This window comes from Nyctibius grandis, chromosome 5 (assembly GCF_013368605.1).
Source record: "Nyctibius grandis isolate bNycGra1 chromosome 5, bNycGra1.pri, whole genome shotgun sequence".
NCBI classification, from domain to species: Eukaryota; Metazoa; Chordata; class Aves; order Nyctibiiformes; family Nyctibiidae; genus Nyctibius; species Nyctibius grandis.
In genome coordinates this window covers 42,750,461-42,763,574 of record NC_090662.1, presented here as the reverse complement: position 1 = coordinate 42,763,574, position 13,114 = coordinate 42,750,461, and the positions used below count along the sequence as shown (strand labels likewise).

Sequence of the window (13,114 nt, the reverse complement as noted above, 5' to 3'; positions counted from 1 at the left end):
TTTCAAAAGATTCTTAATAGATATATAGGATCTAAAATAGTTCAGTAGCTGACTATATATTATTTTCTCTAGTATTCTGAAGTTCCTTTATTTTAAGAAAAAAAACAGAGTTAATCTTGTTTCTGCTGTTCACCCTTTTCATCCAGAGTTGTTATGATTTCTTCCACTGTATGAATAAAACTGATAATGAATTAACTGTGTGTTGCATATTCTCATTCTATCTAAAAAGTTGTTTGAAGTCGAATTTTCCTAAGTAAGCTAAACCATGAAGAAATTATGTCTCTGCTCAGTTTCAGATCTTTTTTTTTCTTGATCACAACCAACAGTGCTCTCCACTTTTTGTTGCTGGAGACAGTGTCCAGTGCATCTCATACCCCTATTTCTTGATCATTTCTCCCACCGCATCCATCCCCTGCATTAAGCAGATACTCAAGATAACTCTTTAAACAGAGAAATTTCTTTCCTGGTTCACCACACAGTCATGAGAAGAGCTATGCTAGCACCAAAATGGGGAAATGATGTAAGCACCAAAGCAATCACAGATTTTTTTTATGTGGCAGTGCTGCTGGATGTTGAACTCCAGCTCCATGCTGGAAGTACATCTGTATGTATCTTCTTCCCACCTTCTATCAGTTTTCCATGTAATGGCTTTTCTTTCAGAGACAGACAAAATCTCACGTAAACCACAACCTGTATTAGCTCTCCAGTCTCTGTGTGACTTTTCAGTGTCTTTATTTGGGGAAGTGACTTTTCCCTGTGTTCAGGAGCACTTCAGTTTAACTTGTTTAGCTCATTTTCACAGCTATCTTAAGCAGAGGGCTCTAGTTACGCCCGGTCCATGGGGCTGCTTGCTCCTGATAATGCGGTATCTATTATTTCTCTCCAATTAAAGCTGGAGATATCTCTGAAACACACTAGCTTTTTATAGCTAGAAAACACTGGGTTATTTTTGGTTGGAAATTTGACAAGTGTCACAAAAATAACTTTAGGTCATAAAAGCAACTTTTCAGAGTAGCTGATGCAACATGCATGACAAAATCTACTAAAGCAGTAACAAAGAAAAGTATCCTGTCTCATGCTAAGCTTACCCGAATTTTTTCCAGACCCAAATAACAAGATTTGTATCCACCTTAAAGATTTTCCTTTTATTATTTTTTAAGCTGTTCAGCAAGAATTATATAAGACACAGACTTGGAATCTGACTGATAATAGTTGATGCTTACAGGTTATTTTTTGAAATCTGATGTTCATCTTAAGAGTGACAGTGAACAGTACTACAGCAAGTACTACCAATAAGTGAAAATATACAGTATGTTTACAGTTGCTGACTTTTTACACAATACCATCTCTAGTAATCAAATATTATTTCTAAAATTTACTACTCAGACCTCAATAGTTCTTGTATACATGCAACTAGAAAACAACCTATTGCCTAAGAAATGTCTAGAGTGAGCAGCTTCGAGTAATCATACTATACATACTGAAAACCTCAACAACCTCTATTAACGGTGAAAATAAAACAGATAAGTTCTAACACTTACAAAAGCCTGAGGGGAATCTCCAATCACAGAGATATTGATTATTTTCAAAAACGAGACTTAGGAGCTCAAGTGTCTGGCATTTTTGAAAAGACCACCTATTATTTTATGAACAGCAAAAGGTGAATCAAGCAAATACCTATTTCGTTCGAAGAGCTTTCAAAACTAGTCTTACCATAGGGTGCCCTTCCAGCTAAAGGGTTTATTAATGGAGTTGGATTGCCACTTCCTTCCCTTCTGTTTCTGTCTGCTAGTGCTGGAAAATCTGAGAGGTCCAGTCCTGTCACATTTTCACTTCCATCTACAATAAAAGAAGATATTTTAAATACCTTTAAGTTTTTTACTCAAAAAGAGTATGTGCAAAATAAATTTAGGCTATATTTTCTTTCTTTCAGTTGATCTTTTTACTCTTCCTATAATTATTACAAATAACTACAACCTCTGTGTTATGAGACTACGATAAAGAGCATCAAGATGTTTGGGGTTTGTTTTTAAATAATAGCTAGTCAGCAGTAGTTAGTAACAAGGTCTACTCATTTTGAATTGAAGATTGCATGCGTAAAATACAGGCAGACTATCAAAATTACAGTACTAGGATAGGTAGCCTGTTTAAAATTTAAGGAGCTATCAAGAAGAAATTTGAGAGAAGACAATAACCCATATTAGCAGCAGGATCAAGGAGCTCTTTTGTCCTTAGCTAAGGTAAGACAAAGCTGAAGCAGCTGTACAGCCAACGTAGTACAAGTTACATGGGAACGTTTTTCAATTTGCAGCAGAAAATACTACATAGGTGAGGCCAGAGCTGCAACTCTATAAAGATGTCACAAGGTCCTATGGAATACCCAAACCCTTCCACCACTCTGAGGCAGCACCTCAAGTTGCTTCATATACACAGCCACCTACAGAAATGTCAGCACAGACAAACCTAGGGCATTTATGCACAAGGATATTTTCCCCTCTCTAGTTCATTAAATACAGGTGAAGAAGTAATTCCCAGAGAACAATCACAACTGAAGCAATCAATCGAAAGGATCACATTATAAACCAGCTGTTCAAAAGGAGTTTGAGATTTCAAAAAATGTGTTCTGCTGTTTTTACCCTATATAATGTTTTTGTAGAAAATGTATAAATCTTTTCTTCTCTGATCCCCTTTTCAATTCCACAAGCTATTTTGCATTTCTAACCAACTAGGTATAATCTATAGTCATGTGATGTACAGCAAGTATTCTACAGAATACTTTTACTTTGTCTTCAAAAGTATTAAAATCCACTATTATGAAGTAGTAACAGTTTCATAGCACAGCTCTTGGAGCAACATGTCTATGGAACGACTGAAAATTATAACAAAATTGCACTCCAACAGAACAAAGTATTTTCAATTAGACTTATTTAGTCAAAAAATCTCTCTACTGTACTTTAAGATCAACATTAATCAGAGTAAACTCACCTGTTCCATTAAAAATGTTACTTGATAAGGAGTTATTCATTCCAAATGCCTGATTTCTGTTCATCCCAAATCCAGACATACTGTGAAAAAAATCCAGGAAGTCAGACAAAAGGGCATACATACTTTGTAATTTTCAGTGGAAGGCATTAAGGGGCAAAAAAAACCCCTAAGACCCCTAAATTATTTCAAGCAACCCACGTTAGCCTAAACTCTGTTTTTACTTATTTTCCTTTATACTTCTGAAAACTTTGAACAGCAGCAGCAGGCACTGCTCAATCAAGACAACTGGAATGACTTCAAAATAACTTAGTTTTTTAATAGCCACTGTGTCTTAAGACATCTGTCAACCAACAAATTATGACAAACATGATCATTACTCAATAATTTCATATAAAAAATGAAGCAGCAGTAAATGCAATAGTGAAAAGTCAGACTGCAATCCGTTCATTTGCAGGTGGGAAGCTGGATCATGGAAGCGATCAAGTTTGTCATGACTCAGGCATACACTGAACAGTTATGGTGAGCAATCGATCACCATGTACATATGACATTATTACAAGCATAGGGATGGTCTCTGCCACACAAGGACACCAGTTAAATTAAAGTTTCATATAGTCAGGCAAAATGTTTGAAGACATCTAAATATCACATAGGACTACTGTGGTCAGAAAGACATCCTCACAAATGATCTGCTCCATTCTGTGTGAGCTGGAGATGTTGACAAGCCCAAAGGTAGGCCCCAGCTGAGTGAAATTCTGAATTTCTACCCCGTGGAAAATCACAACATTCATTTTTCCACTGTAACGTGATGGAGGTTGACGTTTTAGAAGTTTCCATAAATAAAAATGTCAAACATTTTCCTAGCAGAAATTTTACCTACATGGACCTTTTCCACAGTTACAAATCAGAAGCATTTCATCCCAGTTTGAAATACCCCTAAATGCTTCATTTTGGACTGAGACAAAGAAAGGAAACAGTTAGCTAAGACCAGTCCTGTCCTGCTTTGCTTCCCCAAGGTGGTGTATTTGAAAGATATCCAGATCTTTGACACCTCACACATCTGAAGAAGCACATTCCTTCTATCATCTGTGAATTCTAGACCTGGTGAGAGCACCAGCAGGAAACAACTCGATCCTGAGGGCATATAATCTAGCCTGATGACAGACAAGTAAGGCAACCATTCAGAAAACACTTCTTGGAAGTCACATAATTCATGCACCTGTCAAGGGAACATCATAATTTTTTTTCCAAGTAGAATTTCAAAATTTTGTTAAATATATCAATTAACGATTGGATATGTACTACTACTATACTTCTGTAGGCTAATAAACTGTGGAATAGGAACTTGTCATTGTTCCAGTGATCTTTCCTTCTCAACTTGTAAAAATCGCAGCTTCTTGAAAATGAGATATACAGTGCAAACAGTGAAAGATGAGGATTTGAATTCAAATGCTCCTACAGACTGGGACTTCATTATCTACCCTACAGCTGAACGATATTTAAACAAGTACTTTCTATACATATATCAGTCTCCAAAATCATTGTCCTCTGCATGTAGAGTTTTTAAGTGTATTACTATTTCAACCTTTAGTGATGCTCAAGTTTCAAAAATATTTTAAAATATAAAATTATCTTTTCAAATTATCATCTCCTTTACTTGCCGCTATACATCACAGGAAAGAAAAGGCAAATTCTGTGTAATCAGAGGCAAGATATACAGTCTTCTCATACTCCAAGAATATAGACTGCTGCTATCAAATCTCTACTGCTGTGAGCGAGATAAGCATTTTTATGCCTATATCATAGTGTGAAACTACAGAACTAAATAGCCTGACCAAGTTTCAGATAACCATGACATTAGTTTTCACCTTCCTTTATCCATTTTGTAAAATACTAGATTGGGTTAGAGGTGGCACCTGACTACCATGAGCTTGTTTGTACCCCATGTAAGAGTCAGTCCCCTAAGGAAGGGAGAAAAAGGATGAAACTGGGAACACAGAGATGGTGAGGTTGTGGAATGAAGCCTGGAAAGCAGTCAGCTGGGCGAAGCTGTGACTACACACATTAAACAGAATTAACACACTTACTACAAGTTTATCAGTATGAACTAAGCATAAACACAGCACCAAAACACAGTTAAAAGTCTAACGATTTATGATGGTAGAATCTTGCCCAGAGTTAGAAAAAGACCAAAAGTGACTGAAAAGCTTTTGACATCCAAATCCAAATGAGCACCAAATCCTTAAACAAATGGCAAACCACTATTCTTTATATTATTCTAGAATTTAAAGTAGTAAAATACTAGGTCTCTACTGTGTCTGAATCAGTTAACTATTCTTTCAGAATAACTATTGTGTTTTTAAATCTTGCCTTACTTCTTCCCAAACTCACAGATGAACAGTCTTAAAATGGAAGCATATACCCAAAAAATCAAGATACGTTTCAAAAACAAACTTGGGAACACATGAGAAATGACATATTTTAAAGAAGCAGGAGTAGAAATTCCATAGTCAGAAACAGAGTTTAGCTTAAAGGCCTCAAAAAGCTTGTGTGAATATTAAAAGCAGCTTCAAAGTTTATTGCCAGGAGATGAGAGCACACAGAGCAGCTTTTGAGCTTAATTCTAATGGATAAAAAATTAGATTTCCAGAGCAGCATTTAAGCATGTCCATGGCGGTACAGGGATGGTCTGACTAAACAGCCTTACCTGTTCACAGTAAAAGGTTGTCGAGAGGGTTGCTGCTTTGGCATGCATATTATGCTTGGAGAGCTTCTGTTGGGGCTGCCTAACCCTGAACTGCTCATGCTGTTTGTCCTGCTGGGAATTCCAATGCCCTGACCAACCTGGGAGTGGTTCATCATATTCCTAGGATTCATAGGCAATATCCCCCTGAAAGAGAAAAACCATCCACAGAGATGAATCTGTACAGTAGTATTCGGTTACTCATTTAGATTACTAACGCAGGATGGACTCTGAGCTGTTGCAACTTAATTTGTGCTTAGCGTCAATAGAGCATGTTTGGATTACTCTCTATAATTAACGTAGTTTTGGATTTCTTCAGAAATATCAGATGACCCATGACATACTACTCAAGTCCTTGGTCAGGTTTAGATAAATATTTCAGTATTACGCATTTGAAAAGGTGTTACAGCTCTTTTTTTAATGAGTGCTTCAGACCTACAACCTTAATATTCTTACACGGTGTTTGACATCCATACAAAAATTTTAACTGTCATTTACCACAACAATCAAAAACCAGCCTCTTACATTCTGAAGCAGAATTTGCCAGCAATTTCTCCTTTATATACAAAAAATAAATACTGTCTTACAGTAAGTCCTGTCTTACTGTTTTACAGTATTATTTCCCTAACACAGGCAGTGGTCAATAGAAACTACTTTTCTTCTTTTTTTAAATAATCAGACTTCAAAGTAGTTGAGGCAAAATACGCAGAACGTTTAACAATTGCTCTGCAGAAAAACACAATTGCAGAAATATTGGCTATCAATAAATACCTGCTCGGAGATGGAGGCGTGTGAAGTGACATTGTTGGTACCCCTGTTGTTGGCGTTACGTGGCTCGGTAACTGAGTGCCTTGTGATAAGCTGCGATTTAACTGAGGGGTATTGTTGCTCATTCCCCTCATTGGAAGGCCTAGTGCACCTATTGAAAAAAAATTCAGAGGGGTGGAGATACAGAGCAATCAGGAACAAAGTCTTCTCCATCAGGTGTAGATGGAAACAATTTATGCTGACAACCTACAAAAACGTGTAAAGACTAAAGGAAAGTGCAGTGTAAAACTACGTCCTTGTTTGCATAGTAGAAGCCCAATTATCTCAAATTTAGCCACATTTCTGTTAAACTTTAGAAAGGCTCTTTAAAGAATTTCTGTATTTGAGTCACTAATAAAATTGTGTTTCCTTTGAGATGCATACTATAAAGGTTTTAGTTTTGAGATTTGACGAGGACATGGAAATCTACAAATGATCTCAAAAAGGCAGCATTTTGAGAAAATTAATAACTGCACTCAAGACATTAATTACTTTTGAATAAACTGGTATATATTTGGCCAGTATTTAGAACTCTGATCTGTCTTGTTAAAATTAAGCAAATCTTTAATAAAAAAAAGAAAATTATGAATATTCAGTTAACAATAGCACTGCTTTTAGGACCACAAAAGCAACTTTTTAGGCCAGTTCTCTGTAAAGTTTAAGTTTCTGCTTTTGGTAACAGAACTTCAGTGTTCATGATCAAGTAAAGTTCAATCTTTTGAGAAAAGAAAGCAAGCAGAATATTAACTGCCCTTTATTAGCATTTAAAAATATACAGAAGATTTTTAACATTGTGATCAAAAGCATTTTCTACACAAGCAATTGGGTATGACATAATGAAGTAAGCACTTCAGCGAGGTAAAAAAAGAAATCACTTTAACTCAGAACAGCAAAAGATAACCAGTTGCTGCCCTGTCTCAAAATGTCCAAAAGCTTCATGAAGTTTCTCATCATTCTCACATTGGTTTTCTGTGTTTATGAAGTTTCAGAAAGATGTTCAAAGACAAGAAAAAGTCATTCAGTGCAGCATATCAATAGAAATAAACTTAGCATATAGAATGTGACAGCTATAAGTAATGCCCTATTGCTTTGGCATAAGGCTGCTCAGGTAGACTCACAGAATGCAAAACCTTATCTTGCAGACCAAACAAAAGAAAAGCTATGACGAACCAGCACTCTCCCATGGTAGTGGGATGTGTATATGCTAGTGTATAAAATGATTAAATACTAAGAATGCAAAGAACGGGCATAGCATACACTCAGATTATTATCATGAACAAGGTCTGGAGAAACCTCCCAGTCGTTTAGCTCTCACACTTTACAAAACTGCTGTCTGTCCATGTCCTACCCTACAATTTGCAATCCAAGAAGTTTGCAATAATACTCAAAGTTTTGATAACAGTCAAATTTATCTCTATACATTCAGATTAAGAAGTAGTATGACTTGCTATAACTAGCCTCCTAAGATTTCATTAAATGATGATTATATCAAGGTGTTCACTGTAAATATTTTGGCAATTTGCTGCATCAGAATAATTTCAATGAGCATAAATATATATTATAAATAATATTTCACACTGACATGGAATTTTAAAAATAAAATGGTAAAGAAAAAATACATACACTTCCAAACTAGATATAGTACACTGAAAAACACGATTACAATATTCAGGTTAATTTTGTGCAAGCATTTGTTTCAGCAAAGCCAGTTTTACACTGATGGCTATTTCTTGTTGTTGGCTTTCTTTAAACTAGAATTTTTAATGAGCAGGGCTGTTACAGTGAAGTAGAACCATATTCCTGCGGCTGGCAAGTAGGGGCAGTTGAAATATGCACCAAAAGAAAAAAAAACACTTTTTTCTTATGCTTCCCTTTTCCACTTTTTAAACTGAGACAAGAGATCTGCATGGGCTATACTGGAGGCTGATCAATGCAGTGGCCAATTTTTAAGTTACATTAACTCTATAACATGATATCTCGCTTAATGACTGACAGCTACCAATCTAAAAGCACATAGGCATTATCAGCTTTGTTCTTCCTAGAAGTATTTTAATCATAAAGCATTGACTTCAACACAGAAGTTTCTCACCCCTTTTTCTCAATGTTTGGTAGAAACTGAACCCCAATAATATTTACTTCCTAGTTTTTAACCATGCATGTCTCCATCCTAGAGATCATGTCCTAGGCACCACAACCAACTGAACGAACAACAAAGTTGATGAAAAAAGTTAACCTTAAAAATAAACAACAAATAACTGTGATAAACAGAATGAATAAACTACTTCACTATCTTTATACAGTTAAGTATGAAAGGTTTAACAGAGCCGGATTCAGGACCCAAAAAACCAACAGTCAAACATGACGCTCACACTGGCCAGAAACTACCCATATAAGTTTCAGTAGCATAATCAAATGCCAGCTTATAATACATGGTCACTCATCAACAGCCACTGAGATAATAAAAAAATCACTGTATTTTTTAAACTATTTGAAGAAAGCTGAAAGAAGATGTGAAGGCCATGCATCCAGCAGACAAAGCTTTTAGTTTGTCCCGATAAAAAAGTCCACACTCTCTAAAGTACTCTGAGGACACTTTTTCTTAGAATCTGAGTCAGATGCACTTGGCAAGGAAGTTGCAAACATTCAAAAGTGTACAGCAATACGAGAGAGATGTTCACAAACCCGTTTTACTTGTGTAACTATATCTAACTCAGATATTCTGAGTCACTTTCTGGATGCACCTCTCAGCTACAAGGAGGTTCAGTTCTTAACACTGGCTCTTAAGTTAGGTGGCTAATGTTATACTCCGTGACTGCTGCTCTGTAGGTCTTCTATTGCAACAGTATACACAAGACTGGTAGATACAGAAAAAATCTTCAAGGTATGGAAAAGAAAAAAAAAAAAAAAAAAAAAAAGAGTGGTGCAAAAGGCAATAATCTTAATGGCATAGTTCTTTGCCAAATGTGGGTTGCCAAGCATGTACACAAGATTTAATTTGCTCCTGTAGAACATGAAGTATCAGTTATAATTTAAGGTATAATTTCCTTCTATTCCTTACATATTTTTCTTAACTAGGCTCATTTTGGCCCAGCTCATTTTCCTTAGTTTTTCCTTCAGAGCATCATAGTTAAATCACAGACATTCTTTACAGGATGATTATATTTGGATATTTAACAGCTATACAGTGTCAATATATGACACTTTGCATACTAAACACTGCAAAAATGCATACTAAGCAAAGCAAAAACGTATATTAAGCAAAGCAAAAACGTATCTTAAAAAAAAAAAAATCACACTAATAAGGAGACGTACTGCCTTTTTTACAATCACCATAAAACAAAGCCATATGCATGTTCTCTATCCAAACAGTGTGGAACTAGAACATATTTAGCACAGAATAAACATATCATCAATAAAAAAAATGCTTACTTTGTTGCCCGTATAAGCTTGCCCCAAACTGAGACAGCTGACCTGATGTTGATGGTGATGCCAGCATCTAAAATGTAAGAATAAAAGGTTATTAAAGACACAAAGATATCGTGCTATCTTGCTCTGGAAGCTTACAACAGTATATAGTTTTGCCAAGAAAGCCAAAAGAGCAATTGAAAATTCCTTTTAAGTCATCTGAAGTTTTAGAAACTCACCAAAATATCCGCACAGTAACAATGGTAACAGTATATTACATGTCAATAAAAATTTATGAATTTACATGTACAAAACCAGACTTTCTTTTACTTGCAACAAATAGCATAGAGGAAGAAGATCTAAAAGCTTTCAGTTTTTCTACCCTTGTAGCTAAGAGACACATCTTTACAGAAGAAGGAATACTCAGTTATTTAAGTCAGATATAGGTTTTTTTTTTCCCCCTGCAAAACATGCATCATACAAGCAGATCAATCCCTGTTCAAGGTAATAACAGGAGGTGCAAAGTTTCATATTATCAGTTACAATAGCAAAAGGTGGGAAATGAGTGGCTAGGTAGCAACAGGTATATAGAAACAGATATGAACTTCAGATAAGGTTCCAATCTTAAGATTATAACGTACCTCCCTAAGAGCTACCTTCATGCTTGTCTACACCATACGAATAGGTAAGATGTACAAATGTCAGAAGTAATCTTTCCTGCTCTATTATACCCACTTTAGAGACATCACATATTACCAAATATTTCCATTAAAACCTTCTTTGTCAACTTTCAGATACCACACAAGAAATGTGACAAACTAAAGAGACTCTTGAGAAGACTAAGATCTAAAAAAAAAAATCATGATCTATGAAGAAAGATTGAGATTCAGGCTTGCATACTCCAAAAAGAAGGCAACTAAGGTACATGACACCTGATTTCCAGTCATTGCTGTAAGAGGAAAAGAATAAACTACTCTCCATGCTGCTGCAGAAATGGGAAGCATTAATAAATTTGAGAAACAGGAGATTTAGGCCAAATATTTGGGAAAAAAAAAAAAGCCCTTTGCAATCCTAAGGACAGTTAAGCACTGGAACATCCATCCCTGGATGTTTTTAAAGAACAGTTTAGATGCTCATCAACATTAGGTATAGTCGATTGTCCCTTGAAGCAAGAAAAGGTATTAGTTGACCTAATCCACCCACAACAGAATTTGCTACTCGTACTTGCTAACCCATGGGCAAATGTCTGCTTGTTTAGTGCAGTAGTAGATTGAATTTTAGGATTGTTTCAAGGAAAGGAATGTCTGGATTCTTACACATAGGGGATTTCAAGTTTTTTCAACTTGAGAGTAAAGAATACAAATCAAAGTAACTTTTATTGTGATAAACTGCAAATTGCTTTGTTGACTTAATCTAGACAGATGTAAAACTCAAACACACCTTAGAAACTGAATCTGCTGGTTGTCTGTACTGGGGCCAAATCTAGATGGTAGAAATGAGAAAGACGACACGCATCGTAGAAACTGAATATCAAAAGTAGCATTCACATCCATAAATCACAAAGTATTTATTATTTTTTGAATAAATACAGAAGGCATGAGAAGTTACAGCACGCAATTACTGTAGACCATCAAAAAATGTATCAGAAATATCACCCCCAAACTACCATATACTCGCACATATTTTGAACAAAGTGCACATATTTGATAGTAAGCAACTACAGCAATAAACATCTACACTTGCATACACAAGAGGTTTGAAATACTAAGATAAAAACTTCCTGCAGAAAAAAATATAACTAAAACATGTGCCAAACTGGACCAAAGTTCTCCTTTCTTAGTGAAGAACTGGCTGTGAACAAAAAGAATGCTTTAAATAACTACCAGTTCTTTCAGCTCAGCACTCATATAGCGAAGTTCACAGGCCACCTCTGTGCAAGTAATGGAGTCAGGGAGAATTGCATTTGTAAAACAAAAAAGTCCTTAGGGCCTAACATACATACTGTATGCATTTCTAACTAGAGTTAGCCACGACTAGAACACCTGATGCCATGCACTGGTTGCCTGTTAGTGAGTGGAACATCTTTGGTGCACTCCTGGAGCATCTCTTCCAGCCTATTTTGATCCAGAAGGAATCACATTCACTCACAGCAAGACTTCTCTGAAACGTGAACCAAAAGCATGCTCAAGTGGGGACACCTGGGAGACAGACTTCAAAAGCACACTCCTCAGCCAAACTAACAAACTGATGTTTGTTAAACATTGATAAAACAAGCTGATACAGTAGTTTTAAGAAAGGAAAGACAGAGTAAACTGTTGAGGTAGAAAAACCATTCAAGTTTGACAAGTCGGAAGATCCTAGAACATGTTGCAAGGTGTGGCAAATTGTAATACCATAGGAAAAAAAAAACGAGAGAAAAAAAGTTATGAGACAGCTTCAGAGACAATGACAAGGGCACACAAGCAAAAAAAAAAATCCCAAACCAATCAGCCACTGAGATAGAAACAGCAGTCAAAACGTACTACTAGCTTCGGGACAGGTAACAAAACAGTTAAGCCAAAAAAAAGATCCCACAAGAACAGCTGCTCAGGGCACTTAAAAATTGCTGTGATGGCATGTGATATAATAAGCAGAAGATGGTATAAATCTCAGCATGAAAACCTTTTATATATAAACTTGGACGCAAAAAAAAAAAAAAAAAAAAAATTATCACAGACCTAAGAGGTACTAGACTACTTGAAAAAGAGGAAGAAGAATCCCACCTCCTCTACACTGAGTACTACTTGATTTTTTTAAATTCAGTTAAAAGAAAAGGAATGGCAAATTACATTTAATGAACACTGCTTATTAGAAATTGGATTTTCTTTTGAAACATTGCAAAGTAGGTCACATGTATTGTGCCATTTGCTTTTACATGAAAAGTTAATTGCAAAATGACTTGCAGAGAAACCTTTATAGAAAATCATAATAAAGGCTAAGGATTAAATTCCGTAAGTATAACAGCTAGTCTTAAAGTCATAACATACTTAGAACATCAAAGATAACACGTCTCAAGAAGAAATAAATAAAAATTTCTGTGGATCTGTTCCAGGCTGATTAAATGCAGCATTTCTCAGATCTCATGGAGAAGGAATATGCTGTACGGGTATCTCACTTATTCTCTCTTCAGTTTAT

At 35.8% G+C, this 13,114-nt stretch overlaps 1 protein-coding gene across 4 annotated transcripts in view; it reads right to left on the bottom strand.

The window, feature by feature from the left end:
- Positions 1-13,114, bottom strand: part of CNOT2 (CCR4-NOT transcription complex subunit 2) — a 106,132-nt gene that overhangs the window by 20,494 nt on the left and 72,524 nt on the right. For 3 of the 4 annotated variants that reach the window (XM_068400739.1, XM_068400736.1, XM_068400738.1), the window contains exons 3-7: positions 9,965-10,031; positions 6,500-6,647; positions 5,693-5,875; positions 2,986-3,065; positions 1,714-1,839 (exon numbers count right to left, since the gene is read on the bottom strand). In XM_068400739.1, coding sequence (XP_068256840.1) covers positions 1,714-1,839; positions 2,986-3,065; positions 5,693-5,875; positions 6,500-6,647; positions 9,965-10,031 — 604 coding nt within the window. Of the gene's footprint in view, positions 1-1,713; positions 1,840-2,985; positions 3,066-5,692; positions 5,876-6,499; positions 6,648-9,964; positions 10,032-11,380; positions 11,402-13,114 lie in introns of those variants that run through there. The other variant, XM_068400737.1, reaches the window with a different exon arrangement.